The 22,591-nt window shown below is 33.3% G+C and overlaps 1 protein-coding gene across 4 annotated transcripts in view; it reads right to left on the minus strand.

Annotated features, from left to right (window-relative positions):
* Window positions 1–22,591, minus strand: part of LOC100020400 (sodium-coupled monocarboxylate transporter 1-like) — a 124,274-nt gene that overhangs the window by 72,025 nt on the left and 29,658 nt on the right. For all 4 annotated transcript variants that reach the window (XM_056798751.1, XM_016425756.2, XM_007503299.3 and 1 more), the window contains exon 5: window positions 19,795–19,949. In XM_056798751.1, the coding sequence (XP_056654729.1) occupies window positions 19,795–19,949 (155 nt within the window). The remainder of the gene's footprint in view (window positions 1–19,794; window positions 19,950–22,591) is intronic.

Below are 22,591 nucleotides of genomic sequence, written 5' to 3' on the forward strand. Positions count from 1 at the left end.
TCAATCTGTTGAGAGTCTTCTCTTTTCCTGGAGTAGAGGGATCTCCAAGCTTGTACTCTTCTCTGTACTTGGGATAGGTCCAACTGCCTTTGTTTCCCTTGGTGTGTCTGTTAAGGGGGTGGTCCTGCTGGATTGCTACAGAGAAGCTTGAAGTTGTTTTCTCCAGACAGATTCAATACCTCATATTGCCAGTTGCCCTGATGTTTCATGACCTAGGCTGAACCCCTCTCTTATGGTTCCCTGCCCCTGCCAAGTAGCTTGGGCTGGGCTGGTCTCCTGTTCTGGACTCAGTAGTCTCAGGCAAGCCATTGCTAAGAGAAAGTAATTAGATTGCCTGTCATCCATGTCTTTGCTACATCTGTGGAGTGTCTTAGATGGGACCAGTCCCCTACTTGGCTGTTTTGATACCTCATATACTATGCTGAAAGGCAGGAGTGTGTAAGTAGGTTCCTGCTCTCTGTCTTTATTGCCCCTGCTGATTGGTTGAGGCTACCTAGTTCTCCCCTCTGCTGCCTCAGGTCCTCAACTGCCACACGGAAGTAAGTAGTTTCCTGCAGTTCACCAGTCTCCCCCTCCACTCCCTTGATGCCTCAGCAAATCTGCTACCATGTGAGATTTTGTAAGTTTTCTGCCTTCTTTGACTTTGTTGCCCATATGGAGTGGGTTAGGCTGAAATGATCACTTGCCTTGCCCTTTTCTACTTTCTATTCCTTTGTTGAATGACTTTGGCTGGTTTTGTTCCTGTTGTGCTGCTTCATTATTTTTGACAGAGTCAAAGCATATTCGCTCGTCTGAGTTCTGTCAGTTCCCCATAGGTGCTGTGCTAATTGAGTTATTACCTTTTCTTACTTCAGTGAGATATTCTTCCTTCCTTCCTTTGTTTTGAGATGATTTAGTTTAATTCTATGAGGAAGTGGCATGTTAATTCTGTGAGTTTAAATCTGTGAGCAGATCATCTTTTAGTCTGTCATCTTAGCTCCCAGAATGAAACTCTATATTCTTCTAATTTGACTATATCTTTCTTTATGTTTATATCATGTATTCATTTTGATCTTATGTTGATATTTGGTGTTAAGATATTGATCTATACCTAACTTCTGCCAGAATGTTTTTCAATTTTCCCGATAATTTTTACCAGATAGTGAATTCTTATCCCCAAAGACTGATTTGTTACTTATGTCAAACATATGGTTACTATAATCTTTTGCTACTGTTTGGTGTATGTCTTTTTTGTTCTAGTTATCAACCTTTCTACTTCTTAGCCATTAGAAGGTACTTTGTATAATTACTGCTTTATAAAAAACTAAAATCTTGGACTGCTTGATTTATTTTCTTTGCATTTTTAACTAATACCTTGATATTAAAGACATTTTATTTCTCCTAAATAAATTTTGTTCTTTCTTCTAGTTCAGTAATTTTTGATAATTTAGTTGGCATAGCATTCAATGAGTATTTCTCCAACTATTAAATCTGATTTCATTTCTTTAAAAAGTGCTTTATAATTATGTTCATGTAGTTTCTGGATTTGTTTTGATATTTATTCTCCCCAGGTATTTTATTGTATGGTTATTTTAAATGGGATATGTTTTACTATCTTTTCTTTTAGGAATCTGTTAGTGATAAATAGAAATTCTGATCATTTATGTACTTTTCTTTCATATCCTGCTACTTTGCAAAACTGTTTCAATTATTTTTTGTTGACTCTCTAAAATTTTCCCACATACCATTATATCATTTGTATAAAGAGATATCTTTATTACCTCTTTTGTGGTCTTATTCCTTCAATTTATTTTTCATATCTTATTTTATTGCAAGCAATTTGCTAGAATTTTTTTTAATACAGTGTTGAATAATATTGTTTCTAATGGTCATCTTTGTTTCACTCCTATTGTTATTAAGAAGGCTTCTAGCTTTTTTACTTTATAAATATACTTGATGGTAGCTTTATAAAGATGTTTCTTATCATTTTAAGGGGAAAACCAACTTATCTTATGCTTTCAAGTGTTTTTTTTTTTAATAGGAGTGAATGGTGTATTTTTATCAAAAAATCTTTACATCTATTGAAATAATAATATAATTTGTGTTGCTTTTGTTATTGATATAATCAATTATGTTAATAGTTTTCCTTGTATTATATCATCTCTATATTCCTGGTATAAACCTGGTTTGTTCACAATGTATAACTTCTAGACACATTGTTGTATTCTTCTTGCTATTACTTTAGTTAGAATTTTTAGATACTTACTCAATATTGAAATTGGTCTATAATTTTCCATCTCTATTTTTGATCTTGGTTTTTATAACAACAGTATGTTTGTTTCAAAAAGGGAGTTTGATAAGACTCCTTTTATTAAGTAATTTATCTAATACAATAATTTGCTTATCTTTAAATATTTCATAGAATTCATTTATAAGTCTATCCAATCCTAATGATTTTTTCTTAGGAGGCTCATTTATGGTCTATTTAAATTTTTCCAAGTTATATTTATTTAGATATATTTCCTCCTCTGATAGTGAAGAAAGTTTACATTTTCATAAATATTCTTCCATTTCACCTAATTTTTTTTAATTTGTTGGCACAACATTCAGCAAAATAAGTCAATAATTGCTTTGATTTCATCTTTATTAGGCATATATCCTTTTCATTTTTGATGCCACTAATTTGATTTTATCTCTTTTAAAAAATCATATTGAAAGGGTTTTTGTTTTAAGACTGAACCTGAGAAGGAAGAGATAAGATAGAGGAACAGAGGCACAGAAAGTTGGAACATCTCTGAGAATCCTCTCCAACCAACCTTAAGATAACACTTCAAAATAAATACTGGAGTAACAGAACCACAAAAGCAATTTTCCTATAGAAAACAATTTGAAAGGTAGGCAGAAAGGGTCTTGTTCACTGAGGTAAGAGGGGTGTATGACCTGCAGCAGCACTTCACTAAGAAGTACCAGCACAAGCCAACAACAAACCTCTCTACCCTGCATCTACTACTCCATATCCTGATCTTGGGTCCAAGGGAACCACAAGATCCTGAATCCTTGCCTGAGCCAACAGCAGAGCATGCCATACCCACCACTTAAAGATTGAAGTCCTAATTAAAACTGGTAGTGAGGTTCAAAGCCCTAGAGCAAGGCAGCTCATTTTGCACCTGGCCTAGAAAAGTCCAGAGTGAGGCTTGGAACCCCTATTCAAGTTCCATGTGAGACCCCAAGATCCAATACAAAACAGTCCTTAGTGCCCTTGGCCTATGTTAGCCCAGAAACCTAAAGCCCTTACCCAGGCTTGATGTTAGTCTCTAAGCCCTATCACAAGGTATATCACAGTGCTCTATAGACTGCAAGGTATCAGCAGCCCAATGGGGAGAATGAATCAGTAATAGGAGGTAGCTTTCAGAGTTTCCAGCCCACAGGTCATTATACCACCTTGAAAGAACTGAAACTTACAAAAACCCAGAACTAGTGGTGAGGGTAGCAAATAGGAAAAACTGAATTTTAAGAGTATACCCTCTTCCTTGAGAAGAGAGCCCACCTTTAAGATAAAAGTTTTTAAGGCTATGAAAATAAGCAAACATCAAAAAAATTAACCATAGTAAATGATTGTGGAGACAAAAAAGAGCAAGGCACAGAGTCAGAAGTTTCATGGTCATGAGAGCAAAGCAGTTATGTGCAAAATTTTTTTTAAGTCAATTGGTCTCAGACTGTCAAAGAGCTTAAAAAACATTTCAAATATCAAATAAAGAGGAAAGGAAAAAATAAGAAGAGAAATGAAAGCAATGCAAAGCAGAATTGACCAAATGGAAAAAGAGATACAAAAATCCAGTGAAGAAAAGAGTTTTTTAAAAAGTAGAATTGACCAAATGAAAAAGGAGGTTCAAAAGCTCACAAAATAAACTGATTTCTTAAAAATTAGAAATTGGCAAGTAGAAATGACTTCATGAAACATCAAGAAAAAATAAAACATAATGAAATAATGAGAAAGAGAAGAAAACATGAAATATCTCACTGAAAAAAGTGACCTGAAAAATAAATCTAGGAGAGAAAATTTAAGAATTATTGGGATACCTGATCCAAAAAAAGTAACCCTCAACATATTATAAGAAATTATCAAAGTGCCCTGATATTCTTGAACAGAGGGATAAAATAGAAATTGAAAGAATGCACTGATTATCTTATGAAATAAGTGCCCAAATGACACCTCCCAGGAATTTTATCACAAAATTCAAGATCTCCTAAGCCAAGAAGTAAATACTGCTAACAGCCAAAAAGAAACATTTTAAACATGATGGAACCACAGCCAGGATTACACTGGACTTGAAAGCTTACATATTAAAGGATCAGCAGTCTTGGAATATGATATCAGAAAGCAAAGGAACAAAGTTTACAACCCAAAATCATCAACCCAGCAAAACTGAGCATATTCTTTCAGGGGGGAAAATGGTCATTTACTAACATGGGACACTTTCAAGCATTCCTGATGAAAAGATCAAACCTAAAAGGAAATGTCCAAATACAAGACTTAAGAGAAGCATAAAAAGGTAAATAAAAGGAAATTTTTAAGAGATTAAATAAGGTCAAAATGTTTGCATTCCTACATAGAAACATATTATTTATAACTCTTAATTTTTCTATCACCATAAGAGCAATTAGAAGCCATATACAAAGACAGAAGATCTGGGAGTAAATTGATTAGGAAGACAGGATATGTAAAGAAAAACAATGAGAGAAAAAGAGGATTACCCTGAGAGGAAAAGAAAGGTAAAGGTAGAAGGGGCAAATTATCTCACCCAAAGAGGCACAAAAATATTCATTGGAGTACAGAATCCTATTTTATCCTATAGATAAGTGGGAGGGGGGAATAAAGTGGGCTAAGGGGATGTTATAGAAACCAGAACCCAGTGATGTGGTTTTTACAAGAAATGCATTTGTCTATTATGTTTTAAGTGAAGTTAAAATAAAAGCTTGAGTAGTAATTATGATCTCAGACAAAGCTTTAGCTTTAGTAAAAATAGATCTAATTAAAATAAAAGGACATTACATATTGATAAAAGTTATCATAGACAATGAAGTAAATATCAATATTAAATCTATGTACCAAATGTTATAGCCTCCATATTTTTAAAGGAGAAAGTAAATGAGCTTCAGTAAAATAGAAATAGAGAGTAAAAAACTATGTTTGTGGGGAATCTCAACTTTTAGCTCTCAAATCTCGATAAACTGAACCAAGTGAAGGAAGAGAACAAAATTTTAGAAAATTAGAACTTATATGTCACTGGAGAAAATTGAAGAGGAACAGAAAGGAATATACCTTCTTTTCAGCAGTAGATAGCACCTACACAAAAATTGATCATGTATTAGGGCATTAATAACATGATAACAAAACACACAAAAACAGAAATGATAAACATATTCTTTTAATATCATAATGCAATAAAAATTATAATCAATAAGTGCTCTTTGAAAGACAAAAGAAAAATAAATTGGAAGCCAAATAATCTAATTCTAAAAAAGGGGTGTGACAAAAAAATTAGAGGAAAAGGCAATAATTTCATTAAAGACAATGAGGAGACAATAAACTAAAATTTATGGAAGACAGCCCAATTAGTATTTATGAGAAAATTTATAACTCTGAAGGCTTATGTATATAAAATAGATAGAAAGCAGATCAATGTATTGAGTATATAACTAAACAAACTAGGAAAAAAGACAGATGAAAAATTCCCAATTAAATACTAAATTATAAATCCTAAAAATCAAAGGAGAAATTAATAAAATTGAAAGTAATATAATCATTGAACTCATAAATAAAACCAGGAGTTGGTTTTATTAACAGGAAACTAAAATAGAGGATTGGCAAATTTTATTTTTAAAAAGGAAAGAAGAAAATCAAATTACCAATATCAAAAAAGAAAAGAATAAATTAACCATGAATGAAGAGGAAATTAATGGAATCATTAGGAGTTACTTTGCCTAATTATATGCCAATGAATCTGACAACCTAAGTGAAATTTATGAATCTTTACAAAAATATACATTGCCAAGATTAACAAAACAGAAATAGAATACTTAAATAAACTCCTCTCAGAAAAAGAAACTAAATAAACTATCAAAGGACTCTGTGAGAAAAAATCTCCAGGACCAAATGAATTCGTAAGTGAATTCTACCAAACATTTCAAAGAACAATTAATCCCAATACTACGTGAACTATTTGACAAAACAAGCAAAGAAGGAATGCAACCAAAATCTTTTTGGGGACACAAATGTGGTGCTAATACCTAAGTCAAGAAGAGAAAAACCAGAGAAAAAAATTATAGGCCAATTTCATTTATGAATATAGATACAAAAATTTTAAAAATACAATAATAGCAAATAGACTACTTTAATATATCACAAAGATCATTCTCTACAACAAGGTGAAATTTAAACCAGGAATGTAAGGCTAGCTTAATAGTAGGAAAACCATCAGCTCAATTGACTACATCAACAGTCAAACTAACAGAAATCACATGATAATCTCAATAGATGTAGAAAAAGCATATGACAAAATACAATGCCCATTCCTATTAAAAAGTATAGGAAGCGCAGGAATAAATGGGCCTTTCCTTAAAATGATACATAGTATTTATTTAAAACCATCAACAAGTATCACCTGCAAAGGGAATAAATTAGAAGTCTTCCCAATAAGATCAGTGGTGAAGTCCCATTATTACCACTGTTATTTAATATTGTACTAGAAATACTAACTTTAGCAATAAAAGAAGAAAAAAATTTAAGGGATGAAAGTAGTCAATGAGGATTCTAAAGTTTGCTTGTTGAGGATATGATACTATACTTAGAGAATCCTAGAGAATCAATTAAAAAATTAGTTGAAACAATATCTGTAACAAAGTTTCAGGATACAAAATAAACACTTATAAAATAACAGTATTTCTACATATTACCAACAAAATCCAGAGGCAAGAGATAGAGAAATTCCATTCAAAATAAATTCTAGACAATAAAAATTACTTGAGAATCTACATGCCAAGAAAACCACAGGTATCATATGAACACTATTACAGAATTATTTTCTCCAAAATAAAGTCACATTTAAATAATTGAAAAAATATTCATTGCTTACAAATTGGTCAAACAAATATAATAAAAAATGACAATTCTACCTAAATTAATTTACTTATTCAGTGCTATACCAATAAAACACCCCAAAATCATTTTATAGAACTAGAAAAAATAATAAAATTTATCTGGAAGAACAGAAAGTCAAGAATATCAAAGAAATTAGTGAACAAAATATGAAAGAAGGTGACCTATAAGTACCAGGTCACAAACTTACTATAAAATAGTAATCAACAAAATGATTAAAACTGGCTAAGAAATAGAATGCTGAATCAATGGAATAGATTACATAAACAATATGTAGGAGGAAATGACCTTAGTATTTTTAGGGTTCAACAAACCGAATTACCATAACTTTTGGAATAAGAACTCACTATTTGACAAAAGCATTTGGGTAAACTGAAAAAAAAACAAAACAGTATGGTAGAACCAAGGCATAAACAAATATCTCACAGCCTATAACAAGATAAGGTCAAAATGGGTGTAAGTTAGACATAAAGGATGATATTATAAGTACGTTACAGGAACATAAAATAGTTTACATGGCAGATCTATGAAGAATGGAAGGATTTATTACAAAACAGGAAAGATACAAAACATTACAGGATGTAAAATGAATAATTTTGGTTTTAATAAATAAAAAAAAATTTTTGTTCAAACAAAACCAATGTAACCAAAATTAAAAGGGAAACAAACTGTGGGGGAAATTGTATAGCAAATTTCTCTGATAAAGGTCTCATTTCTCAAATATATAGATAACAAAGTCAAATTTATAAAAATACAAGTCATTCCACAATTGACAAATAGTCAAAGGATATAAATAGCTTTCATATGGAGAAATCAAAACTATTAATAATTATATGAAAATAATGTTCTAAATCACTCATTAGAGACATGCAAATTAAAACAACTTTAAGGAGCCACCACACATCTATCAGATTGACCAATCTGATAGTAAAGGAAAGTGATAAGTATTAGAAATGCAGCAAAATTGGGACATTAATGCATTTCCAGTGGAGTTGGGAATTGATACAACAATTTTGAAGGATAATTTGGAGCTATGCCCAAAGGACTATAAAATTGTGCATACCCTTGATCTTATACTACCACTAGTAGATCAGTATGCCAGTATCATAAAAAGGGGAAAGGATTGATTTGTAAAAAAATATTTATAACACCTTTTTTTTTTGTGATGACAAAGGGATATCCATCAATTGAGGGATGGCTGAACAAATGGTAGTATGAAAGTGGAATACTATTGTTTTATAAGAAATGATGAGTAGGATGATTTCAGAAAAAGCTGGAAAGACTCATATGAACTGAGGCAGAATGAAATAAGCAGAACCAGGAGAACACTATATACAGTAAGAGCAGTATTATACAATGATCAAGTGTGAAATATTTAGCTACAATGATCTGGGACAATTCTGAAGAATTTATTATAAATAATACAATGCAACCATAGACGAAGAAGTGCCAGAGTCAGGTTGCAGACCAAAAAGCATACAGTTTTTCTCAGTTTTTTTTTGTTGTTGTTGTTTGGGGGTTTTGTTTTTTATGAATATTCTCTCACAGCAATGATGCATTTGGATAAAAATACAATATATAATCTAGATCAAATTACTTAATCTCTGAGAGGAAAGTAGGGAGGAAAGGAGAGAGAAAATTATCATATATTGTAATTTCAGAAAATATATGTTGAAAAATGTTATATATAATTGGGAAAATATCTTTAAAAACACAATAAAAATCAATTTTATTAACCAACATTCTTGTGGTTTTTAATAAAACCAACTCCTAGTTTTATTTATTAATTTAAATTTTTCTTACATTCAATTTCATTAATCACAGTTTAAAAATTTAAGATTTCCTTTTTGGTGTTCAGTTGGAGATTTTAATTTGTCTTTTTCTAGGTTTTTAATTGCATTCCCAACTTATTGTTCTCTTTTTTATTTTATTGATATAAACATTTATTGTTTATTATTCTCTTTAAGAAAAATTACAAAAAATAATAAAAAAGAAAAGACAAATTATTTATTGTTTCTGAAAATGACACATTTAATATCTCCACTTTTCTGTATTTAACAAATAGTTTTTAACTCCCTAATACACTGTTAATTTTTGTAAAGGTACCATGAGTTTTCTAATGAGTTAGAAATTCCCATTCAATTGTCTCTAGATATCAATCATATCTAGCTTATCTAAGATTCTATTCATCTCCTTGACTTCTTTCTTTTTCTTTTCTTTTCTTTTTTTTGGTTAGATTCTATATTTCATAGATGTGAATATGCTTGGGATGCTACAACCTCTAAGAAGAGAAAGTTGAAGTTCCCCAGGAATATAGTTCTGCCATTTCCACTTGTAACTCCTTTAGTTTTTTCTTTTAAAATGTGGATGTTATAATATTTGATGCATGTGGGTTTAGTATTGATAATGTTTCATCAATCATGGTACCTTTTAACACATTGTAGTTTGCCTGTCTATGTCTTTTGATTTAATCTACTTTAGTTTTAATTTTGTCTGAGATCATGACTGCTCCCTGTGGGGTTATTTTGCATCAACTGAAGCAAAATATATTCTGTTTCAACATTTTATTTTTACTCTAAGTATGTCTCTCATTTTAAATATTTCTTACAAACCACATGTTTTGGGGGTTTTGATCCATTCCTTTATTCATTTTCCTTTTATGTGTGAATTAAGCTCATTCACATTCAGAATTATAATTCATTTTGTATTTCTTCTAGTACATATTTCCTAATTCTTACACTTTTCTCTCTCCCTTTGACCCTATTCCTCACTTAGAAGTGTAATTTTCTTCTGATCATTAGGCTTCCCTAATCTGCACCCCTTATATGAGTGCCCCTCCTTTATGTTCTACCCTTGCCCTCTTATTTCTCATAGTGAACTCCCTCCTAAGAGTCCCTCCATTATCTTATACCCTTGCTTTCTTTTCTTTTCTTTTAATCTTTATATACTGCTAAGAGTCCCTTCTTTATCCTTTCACCTTTCCCTTCTATTTCTGTATAAGGTAAGAATATATTTCCCTTTCTAGATGTATGTGCCATTCCCTCTTTGACCCAGATCAGATGAAAATACAGTTCTGGAACTGCTGGCCTTCCTCCTCATCCTCCTTTTCACCATAATACTTTTTTTCATTCATTCCTCTTTTACACAAGATAACTGTTCCATTTTACCCTTTTCACCCAATTTTATTTTTAGGTCATTCCATTCAACTCAACCTCAAAACATCTATCTCTATATTCTCTTTTAAACTAGTGAAGTAGCGATTTCAAGGTTACAGATAACATTCTCATATAGGAAATAAATAGATTGACCTTATTGAATCACATTATAGGTTCAATGAAATATAATGATGAAATATAATAATAAATTATAACAGGTCTTCCAAGTTTACCTTCTTATGCCTCTTCTGATACAAATTTATATTTTAAACTCTCAATTAAGGCAGTGTGATCCCTAACTGATTGACTTTTCTGCTCACCATAGGATCCTTTTTAAGCGTTTTTACTCTTCCTCAAATCTCCTATATCTCCCCTTTCCATATGTTTTCAAATAAGAATGAAAGAATTTTCCATTGAAAAAATTAAGAACATTCACAGGAAGCTCTCTCATCTCCCCTCTTCCTCATCTCTTATGACTCAAGAAGCCTTTTGCCTTAATTTCATCTTTCTTTTAATTTTATATAGAGAGGAGGCCCCCATTCCTTACCATAGCAAACATCTACTTGGCAAAAGCAATCTCATTCCTGTCTTCTCTAACAGACTGCCATATCATCTCTTGTCTCATTACTCTTCAATATCTCACCATCTGCAAACATGTCCTTATAGCTTCCATTCTTAAAAAAATCCTCCATTAATCCATTCCAACTCCTCTGGCAATGATCCTGTGCCTTTCTTCTTTTTCATTGCTAACCTCATTGAAGGTCACCTACAATAGCTTCCTCTATTTCCATTGCTTTCACACAAACTTTTTAACTCTTTACATTCTGGTGCTCATCATTCAACTAAAATTTCTCTCTCCAAAGTTAGCGTGATCTGTAATTGTCAAATCTAATGACCATTTCTTTTTTCATTTTTCTTTTTTAATTTAATTAGAACATTTTCCCATGCTTCCATGATTCATGATTTTTCCCACCCCATTCCTCCCCCCTCCAGAGCTGACAAGCAATTCCATTCAGTTATACATCTATCATTGTTCAAAACCCATTTTTCATATTATTCATATTTTCAATAGAATGCTCTTTTAACATAAAAATACTAATCAAATCCCCATCAAACCATGTGATATATCCTATGATTTTCTTCTGCATTTCTGATCCCAGAGTTCTTTTTCTGTATGTGCATAGTATTTTTTCTCATAAGTTCCTCTGGATTGTCCTGGGTCATTGCATTGCTACTAGTTGAAAAGTCTATTACATTTTATTGTGCCATGATGTATCAGTCTCTGTATACAAAGTTATCCTGGTTCTGTTCCTTTTGCTCTGCATCAATTTCTAGAAGTCTTTCCAGTTCACATAGAAATCCTGCAGTTCATCATTCCTTTCAGCAAACTAGTATTCCCTCACCATTAGATACCACAAATTGTTTGGTCATTCCCCAATTAATGGACACTCTCTCATTTTCCAATTATGCCACCACAAAGAGTGTGGCTATATTTTTATAAAAGCATTATTCTCAGTTAAACTATTTGGGGTAGAAATCCAGTAATGGTATGGCTGGATTAAAGGATTAGCATTCTTTTAAAGCCCTTTGCGCATAATTCCAAATTGCCCTCCAGAAGGGTGGAACAATTCACAACTACACCAGCAGTGTATTATTGTCCTAATTTTGTCACATCCCCTCCAAAATTTATTACTATCCTTTGCTGTCATATTGGCCAGTCTTCTAGGTATAAGGTGGTACCTCAGAATTGTTTTGATTTATATTTCTCTAATCAGGAGGGATTTAGAACACTTTTAATGTGTTTATTGTTAGTTTTTATTTATTCGTATCCCATGACCATTTGTTGATTGGGGAATGGCTTGATTTTTTTGTAAATTTTTACTTAGTTTCTTATATATTTGGGAAATTAAATCTTTGTCAGAGAGTTTTGTTATAAAAATGTTTTCCCAGTTTGCTGATTCCTTTCTAATTTTGTTTGCATTGGTTTTGTTTGTACAAAAATGTTTTAATTTAATATAGTCCAAGTCAATCATTTTACATTTTGTAATGTTCTCCACCTCTTGCTTGATCTTAATTTCCTTCCTTTCCCATAGATCTGACAGGTATACTATTCTATGTTCACCTAATTTATTTATGGTTTCATTCATTATATTTAAATCATTTACCCATTTTGTATTTATCTTGGTATGGGCTGAAAGATGTTGATTTAAACCTAATTTTCCCATATTGTTTTCCAGTTTTCCCAGCAGTTTTTGTCAAATAGTGAGTTCTTGTCCCCAAAGTTGGGGGTTTGGGATTTATTGAATACTAGCTTGCTGAGGTCACTTACTCCTAGTCTATTCCAATGATCCACCCTTCGGTATCTTAGGCAGTACCATATTGTTTTAATGACTACTGCTTTATAATGCAGTTTAAGATCTGATACTGCTAGGCCCCCATTCTTTACATTTTTAAAATTATTTCCTTTGATGTTCTTGATCTTTTGTTTTTCCAGATGAACTTTGTAATAATTTTTCTAATTAAATAAAAAAAAAGTTTTTGGTGGTTTGATAGGTATGGCACTAAATAAGTAAATTAATTTGGGTAGGATTGTCATTTTTATTATATTAACTCATCCTATCCATGAGCAATTAATATTTTCCAGTCATTTAGATCTAGTTTTCATTGTGTTGAAAGTGTTTTGTATTATGTTTATATAATTTCTGTTTGTCCTGGTAGATAGATTCCTAAATATTTTATATTGTCTAGGGTGATTTTAAATGGAGTTTCTCTTTCTAACTCCTGCTGCTGAGTTTTATTGGAAATATATAGAAATACTAATGATTTATGTGGGCTTATCTTGTACCCTGCAACTTGGTTAAAGTTGTTAATTATTTCTGTTAACCTTTTCATTTATTTTCTAGAATTCTTTAAGTAGATTATCATATCATCTGCAAAGAATAATATTTTAGTTTCCTTTATTGGCTACTTTAATCCATTCTTTTTTCTTTTTCTTCTCTAATTGATACTGCTAGAGTTTCTAATATTGGGAAGGCTTCTAACTTGTCCACATTGCAGATGATACTTATTGATGGTTTCAAATACATACTGATTATTATTTTGAGGAATGGCCCTCCTCTCCTATATTTTCTAGAGTTTTCAATAGGAATGGGTGTTGTATTTTGTCAAAGGCTTTTTCTACGTCTATTGAGAAAATCATGTGATTTCTGTTGGTTTGATTATCGGTATGGTTAATTATGTGGATGGTTTTCCTAATATTAAACAATCCTTACATTCCTGATATAAATTCCACCTGGCTAATGTGAATAATCCCTGTGACAACTTGCTTTAGTCTTTTTACTCGTATTTTATTTAAGTATTTAAGTATAATATTGAAGCAAATTTCATTAAGGAGATTGGTCTGTAGTTTTCTTTCTCTGTTTTTGGTCAGCCTGGCTTTGGAATCAGTACCATATTTGTCATAAAAAGAATCTGGCAAGACTCCTTCTTTGCTTATTTTGTCAAATAATTTGTATAATATTGGAATTAGTTGTTCTTTAAATGTTGATAGAATTCACTTGTGAATCTGTCTGGCCCTGGGGATTTTTTCTTAGGAAGTAACTTAATGGCTTCTTCAATTTCTTTTTCTTAGATGGCATTAAGTCATCCATTTCCTCCTTTGTTAATCTAGGAAATTTGTAGTTTTGTAAATACTCACCACCCATTTCACCTAGATCATCATATTTATTGCCATATAATTGGGCAAAATAGCTGTTAATAATTACCTTAATTTCTTCTTCATTAGAGGTGATATCACCCTTTTCATATTTGATACTGTTAATTTGATTCTCTTCTTTTTTTATTAGATTTACCAGTACTTTATCTATTTTATGTTTTTTTTCAAAGTACCAGCTTCTAGTATTATTTATTAGTTCAATTGTTTTTGCTTTCAATTTTATTAATTTTTCCTTTAATTTCTAGGTTTTCCAATTTAGTTTTTATGTGGGGAGTGTTCATTTGGGTTTTTTTTTCTATTTTTTTTAAGTTGCAAGTCCAATTCATTCATCTCTTCCCTCTCTATTTTGTTGATATAGGCACTCAGAGATATACATTTTCTTCTGAGTACTACTTTGGCTGTACCCTAGAAGTTTTAATATGATATTTTCTGATTGTTCATTCTTTTTTAATGAAGTCCATAAAGGTTTACATGATTTCTTTTTTGACCCCACAAGTTTTGAAGAACTAGATTAATTAGTTCCCAAGTATTTTGAAATTTACCTTCCCAAGTACCCTTAGTAATTGTAACTTTTATCACACATTATGATCTGAAATTGTTGCATTTATTATTTCTGCTTTCTTGCATTTGTTTGCAATATTTCTATGTCCTAGCACATTGACAATCTTTATATATGTACCATGTACTGTTGAGAAGATATGTTGCTTTTTGGTCCTGTTCAGTTTTCTCCAGATATCTATTGACTAATTTTTCTAGCATTTCATTCATTTCCCTTACTTCTTTCTTAATTATTTTTTGGTTCAACTTATCTAGTTCTGAAAGGGGAAGGTTGAGATCCCCCACAAGTGTGGTCTTACTATCTATTTCCTCCTTGAGTTCCTTCAATTTTCCCTTTAGAAATCTAGATGCCATACCATTTGGTGCATAAATATTTAGTATTGATATTACTTCATTGTTTATAGTTCCTTTTAGCAAAATGTAATTTTTTCCCTTATATCTTTTAATCAGATCAATTTCTACTTTGCCTTTATCTGGGTATCATGATTGCTACTACTACTTTTTTTATACTTTAGATGATGCATAATAGATTCTGTTCCAGCCTTTTACCTTGAATCTGTGTACCAACCTGCCTAAAATGTGTTTCTTGTAAACAACATATAGTAGGCTTGTGATTTTTAATCTATTCTGCTATCTGCTTCCATTTTATGGGTGAATTCGTCCTATTATCATTCAGTGTTATGATCACTGGGTATTGCCCTCAAGCATATTATCACATTTAAATTCTCCTCTATTCTCTTTCTCTCCATTCTTCCTCACCAGGATTTTGTTTTTTATCACAACCCCACTTTCCCTTCCCTTCAATTACTTTCCTCTTCCCTTGTCTCATTCCCCTTCTATTTCTCTGTGGGGTAAGATAGAATTGTATACCACACTGATTAGGGTAATATAGAATTCTATACCCCAATGAATATATTTGTTTTACCCTCTCTGAGCCAGTTACTATGAGAATAAAGTTTAAGCATTTCCTGTCACCACCCTTATCCTTCCGTTTCTATGATTTTTTCAAACCTCTTTATGTATATAATTTACCCTATTCTATCTCCCTCTTCCCTTTTCTCTCAGTGCCACCCTCTCAGTTTTTGATTCATTTTTATATATCATTCTTATGCATGCAAATCATATCATACTTATCATTCCATATCATCACATTTACATATATATCATATCACCTTACTTCTCTATCCTCTTTCTGAATAAATTCCTTTCATCTTCTCTACTTCTAAGAGTAATTTTTTTAGAATTTCAGAAAACCTCTTTTCATGTAGACATATAAACATTTTTACCTTAATGAGTCCCTTAAATTTTCTCTTTTTTGTTTACCTTTTGGGGCTTCTCCTGTGTGTTGTGTTGGATTTCAAATTTTTTGTTTTGGTATAGCTTATTCCTCAGGAATGCTTGGACATCTCCTATCTTATTGAATGTCCCCTTTCCCTCTGAAAGAATACACTCAGTTTTGCTGGATAGGTGACTCTGGGTTGTAAACCTAGATCTTTTGTTTACCTGAATATCATATTCCATGCCATTTGATCCTTTAATGTAGAAGCCTCTAGGTCTTGTGTGATCCTGATTGTAGCTCCATAGTATTTGAGTGATTTCTTTCTAGTTGCTTGAAGTATTTTTTTCTTTGGCTTGGTTGTTCTTGAATTTAGCTGTTATATTCTTGGAAGTTGTCATTTGAGGACTTCTTTATGGAGGTCATCCATGAATTCTTTATATTTCAATTATATCTTCTTGTTTGAGGATCTCTGGGCAGTTACCTTTGATAATTTCTTGCAATATGAAGTCCAAGGATTTTTCTTGATAATGACTTTCAGGAAGTCCAATAATTCTCAATTTGTCTCTCCTAGATTTCTCATGAAATCATTAGTTTCTAGATGGTCAATTTTGATATTTAAAATCTGATTTTCCTCTGTCAGCTTTTGGTCCTCCTTTTTCAATTGACTCATTTCTTCTTGCATCACTTTCATTTTTCCTCACTCCTTTTCCTTTACCTCTATTAATTTGTTTTTTAAATCCTTTTCTAGTTCTTCCAGAATCTGTGTCCAATCCATATATTTTTGGACTTTCTGTGTATTTTCTTTGCTTTCCCTGTCCCTTCCTGTGTCTGTACTGTAGTAGGATATTTGGTACCTGTTCTTTGCCTCAATAAAAATTCTTTAGAGTTCAGTGCTTTTTTTTTCTTGTTTGCTTATTTTTCCTATCCAATTATAGGTAGGCTTGGGGGAATGATTTGATAGTCCGAAGGCTGAGAGCTATGAGAGTCTCCCCCACCCCACTCTGCTGATTCAGTTGACCCTTGAGATATTTATATCTTAAAGACTTTCCTCAGGCTTAGGTGTAAGCTTTTGATCTCACTCTGCTCTTGATCAGGTCAGGGGCTGGTCAAATTCCAGCCCCAAGCTTAGTATCAAGTTTTTGGTCTCTTTGTGCACTTGATTCAAATAGGCATGTGCTTGATTGCCGTGTCTTGGAGTTCTGCCCTGAGCTTTAGACAAGATCAGTATGTAGTACTTAGTACTATGATCTATCCCAAAATGTGAATTAAGTCCTTGTCCTCAAGTGTTCAAACTAGAATTCCCTGGGATGGAGCTCTGGACTTCTCCACAGGTTTGAAATTTCAATGGATATGGGTTGGCTTGTACTCCTATTTCCCAGGCAGTATCTCGGGATCTGCATTTTGGCTTGGGCATAGGTTTTGAACCTTGAACAGAAGATGTGGTTTTGGGGGGTTAGGGGGTGGTTTGCGCTTGGCTTGCTCTTGCCACCTTGCTATAACTTATTACTGGTTCTGCTCTCCTCTCACCCCCATGCCCCAGATGTTCTTTGACTATCTTTTGGGTTTTTCTTTTCTTGAAAGTTGTTTCACTCTGCCTCCTTGTTGGTTGTTTCACTTCTGTATTCATTTTGTGCAGATATTTTAATCTTGGTTGGAGAGGATTCTTATGGTGGCACAGAACTGTTCTGGATTATTAAACCATCTTGGCTCCCTAATGGTTTTTTTCCCAATCTTTATCCTTCTCAACCTCTCTGCAACTTTTATCACTCATCCTTATCTCCTTCATCCATCTTTTCTCTAGGTTTTCAAGACATTCTCTCCTGGCTCTCCTCCTAACAATCTGACTAATTCTTCTCAATCTCATTTGATGAATTTTTATCCAAGTTATCTGCTAAACACAAGTGTCACAAAGAGCTCTATTCTGGGCTCTCTTCTCTTTCCTCATGTATAGTATTTCAATTGATGATACAATCAACTCCTATGGATTCAATTATCATTTCTGTGCAAATGATTTTCAAATCTACTTATCTAGCTTCCAAACTCCTTACTAAATTCGAAGCTTGCATCTGCCTCTTAGGAATCTCAAAATGGATGTTCCATATGTATCTTAAATTTAACAGGTCCAAAACTATTATTACTTAGGGCACCACCATCCTCCCAGTCACCAAGGCTCACAGTCTAGGTATAATCTATTCCTCAGTGTCTCAACTTTTATATTCAACTAGTTGCAAAGTTTTGTCAGTTCTCTACCTTTCTAAAACCTCTCAAAGATAACTCTTTCTCTTACTTGAAACTGTCACCATGCTCTCCCTGCCACAAGTACCTTCTTACTCCTAACATCAACCAATCAGTTATGTATGTTATTTGTACTCTTGTCTCCCATTAGATAATGAGTTTCCAATACTTTTTGTGATGGATATGAAGTTGCTAGGTGGGGCAGTGGATAGAGAACTGGGCTTGGAGATAAGAAGAAGAGAATTTAAATCTGACTTCAGATTCCAAAGATCAAAAGGAGGGTTGTAAAAAACATTTATAGCAGTTTTTTTTTGTAGTAAAATTGAGAGAATGCACATCATTTGGGGAATGATTGAACAAATTATGGTATGTGTTTGAAATGGCATATTATTGGTCCATAAAAAAATGATGAATAGGATAGGCTCATAAAAACCTAGAAAGACTTGTATGAACTATTGCAAAGTGAAATGAACAGAACCAAAACACTGTGTACAGTAATAGAAATATTAAATGATGACCAATTACTGGCAATTCAGGGTTTCAGTTAAAATGCTATCCATAGCCTAAGTAGGGACCATTAATGTCTGAATGCAGATCACAGCAATTAATTTTTCATTTTATTCCTTCTTTAGTTTTTTACCATGTGTGATATTAATCTTCTATCATGACATAAGGAATATAGAAATATGTATTGCATGATAGCACTCGTATCTCCTATCTCAAAATATTCACACCCTTGAGGATGGGGAAAGGTGATGGAGGGAGAGAATCTGAAGCACAAACTGTCAGATAACAATTACAAAAATTGTTTCTATATGTAATTGAAAAAATTGTTAAAGTTAAAAATCTGGCTTCAGACACTTGTTAGTGGTTTGACTCTGAACAAATCTGTTTTGCCTCATTTCTTCAACTGTAAAATGGGATTAGGGGGCAGGGAAAATGTTGCCTACCTCTCAGGACTGTTGTGAGTACCAAATGAAATAATATTTGTAAAGTGCTTAGTGCAGTGCCTGGCACATAGTAGACTTACATGTTTTTTTTTCCTTCCCTTCTTCCCCTTTCTTCATCATAGACATCCTTTAACAGTCTAGTGAAATCTAAAGACATCTTTTCAGAATAAAGTTTTTAAGTGAACAAAATAAACTGAAATAATAAATTTCAGCTAGAGGTAAGTGAAAATAAGGATGTATTTTTATGATTCAAATACAGAGTTTACCCAGAAATTTATTCACTAATCCCTTCAGAGTCAATGGACTTGACATAAAATGTCCTGTATTAAATGTAAAGCTCTTTCATTGCCAGTATTCATGAATAAAGGAGAGAGTATCTTTGACATTAGAATTTTGCAAAAAGTTTACTGAACTGAACAGTAAGCAATATCAACATTAAGTTTGTTGGTTACACTTTTCAAAGAAATGTTTTTGAGTCAGACACTTGACCTTCAAGTCTTGACTTTACTATCTACTAGCCCAGTAACCACAGGGTTATCATAGCACCTCAAGGAGACTCAGTTTCATCATCTGTAAAATGTAGAAAATTTGATTTGTACTACCAACCTTATAATGCTTACCTTTTTTCAACTTTAAAGCAGTATATAAATATTAGATATTGTTGTTATTTCAATCTATTTCAAAATACTTCCTTCAAATGTAATATAAAAACTTTTTAATGAAAAGAAATTAAATTGAAAACCAAGGGAAAAAAATCAACTTACTCCCAAAAGTTCAGTCTTCCTCCATCAATAGAGTGTCTTATGATTGTTGAAAATCCACCTTGAATAATGGAGGTTTTAATAATAACTGCCAGAAATCCTGATATCATAACTAAAGTTTGAAAAACATCTGTCAATATAACAGCTTTGAGACCTCCCTAGAATGAAAAGGTATGTGTAAAATATTAAAAAGTTCATTTTCATTAGTATGTTTATTTTGTACCTGGTAAAGTTGGGATTCTGAACTAACTGGATTTTAGAAGAAGCTAATTGATTTCAACAAAAGTTGAATTCTGAAAAATCCCCAAATATATTTCAAGTTGACGTTGTGGTTTATCTTGCTACTCTGTAGCAAAATGGTAATCAAGAAATATTTCTACATGAGAACAACATTCCAAAGTTTTCATAGAGTTCAGTAAAAATTTCAGGGCCATTTCTCCTTCATATTACTAAAGGGCTCAATTTTTGCCTCTAAACCAAGCTGGTTTGCTTGGCAGGACTACATAGCCACAAAGATTTCCCCGGGAAAATAAGGAGATCACTAAGAATCTATTTGGCACCCCAAAGATCCATTTGCCATGGGACCTGAGGATAGACATGGCCTATGGATCAAGGGGGCCAATGCTCAGCACAAATGTTTTGATTCCCATAGAAAAAGTAGAGCATGCCAGCTTGGCATGAGCACAGACAGAAGCAAACAGGCTTGAAGGCATGTGGATGCCTACAATGGGAATCCAGTGGGTGAGGTATTGAATCAGAGCACCAATCTAGTTCTGCCTCTCACATAAACTTGCTCTCTATCAGCAATACCTTTATGCAAAGCTAAGATTCCTCTGAGATTTTTCACCATTAGAGGAGACAAGGTGCTACTCTAAGCTGATATGTGAAACTGAGAACCAGGAATACACAGTAAGGCAGAACATAGGTAGTAAAGTGAGTGTATACAGAGGGAAGAAGGACATGGGAGACAATGGCAGGGGGAAGGCAGGCAGCCTCTTACAATGCATCTTTTATCATTGCAACACACACAGCTGGCAATATTGGTAAGACCATTGTTGGGAAACTGATCAATGGAAAGTGGGCCCCAAGTTTTCTGGAGGAGTCAGGACATCCTGAGAAATGGCAAGGGAAGGGAGGGGATACAAAAATGAGAGTGAAGATGAGACATGAAAGGAGCCAGTACCACCATCTTCTCTGGAACCAGGGAGGAAGAAGACACAAACAAGTCTAAGGGCTTTCAAGCTACAGAGGATCAGAGGGATTGGATTGGGACAAGGAGAGGAGGGGGATAAGTGTGGATGATCTTCCGGTAGATCTTCTCAGTATCTTTAGCCTTGTGGTCAAAGGGACAACTATGCTTTTCTGAATATTGGTGCATAGCACAAAATAGATTTCCACAGTGGCAGTCAAAGCCTGCCAGTCTGGATTTCTCAGACAACTCCTCTTCCTCAGAGAAGCTCTGAGATGTCTCCAGAAGAGATCCTGATGAGGGAGTTGTGGAGAAGGTTTCATCTGACTGAATGTAACTGACTCTCTTGCCTCCTTAGAAATGCTTATAGCTGTCATCTGGTGGCACAGTTGTCTGAGAGCTCAATCTGGCTAAGACATCAGGGGTAGGGGCCACCTCTTGTGCACATGCTACACTGAAGGTTTCTAGGGCAGCAGGAATGGGGCTGCTGCCTGCTTGGGGTTTATTCATCCACCATTCTGTTGCCTCTGGAGGAAATCTTTTTAGCAGAAGAGCACACTGGTTCCAGAGTTTCCAAAGAAACCTGTGGAGCACTGCAGGGGCACCTGCTTCTGGTTGGTCTCTTTGGGCCATGGCTTCACTGAGTTCAACTCATGATAACTACCAGAAAGAACATACTACCAACTCAAAGTTTTGAATTGTAGCTTCAGAAAATGTATCTTTTGAAAAGTAGATTATGTGAAGTTCTACAATGGCTTCTAATGACGTTGTCAGGTTTATTTCCTTTCCTATGTTCTCAGTCTCAGACATATTGCAGAGGGAAATTCTGAAATTAAAGTTGAAGGTATAGTATACAGGAGAAGAATGAGTACCACCATAATAATTGTGTAGAGTGGGAAAAATTTTTAATCAATCCACGGGCCATTGTTTGTGTTATCTCTAGGTGTCAGAGAAAGCTCACACTTAACTAAATTTCCACCACTGTAAAATAGGAGTAAGAGTAGTGTGCAAATAACAGGTTGTCTCATAAAGCTCAAATGAGATAATATTTGTAAAGTGCTTAGTGCAATGTCTGGCATATAATAGGCACTTAATAAATGCTGATTCAAGAGAAATCTGGATTGCACAGTGGATAGTGCCAGACCTGGAGTTTGGAAGACCTGAATTCAAATTTGTCCTTAGATACTTCCTAACTGTGTAACCCTGAAATAGTCTCTCTTTAATCCCATTTGACTTTATCCTTCTGTCCTAGATTGTCCCTGTTCCTATCCCTTCCCTTCCTACAATAACCATATATTTAGAGAAATGATGACTCAAGTTACAGAATAAGGCATACATTTAAAGACATAAGAGTGCAAGGGACTGAGGGTAGGAGGGAGGCAGAGAATTTGAAACTCAAAATGTTTTTAAATGAACGTTAAAAATTGTTTTTACATATAATTCTGGGGAGACAATATATCATTAAAAAATTAAAAATATGCCTTTTTGCAATATTATTCAAATCTCCAGCAAAATGATATAAAATTTATGTCTCAGTTCAGAGAACAGGAAAACAAATATGACAATGAAGGCAAATGGTTAGAAGAAATATTGACCTCAAGACCTAATTGT

This window comes from Monodelphis domestica, chromosome 5 (assembly GCF_027887165.1).
Source record: "Monodelphis domestica isolate mMonDom1 chromosome 5, mMonDom1.pri, whole genome shotgun sequence".
In the NCBI taxonomy this organism is placed as follows: Eukaryota; Metazoa; Chordata; class Mammalia; order Didelphimorphia; family Didelphidae; genus Monodelphis; species Monodelphis domestica.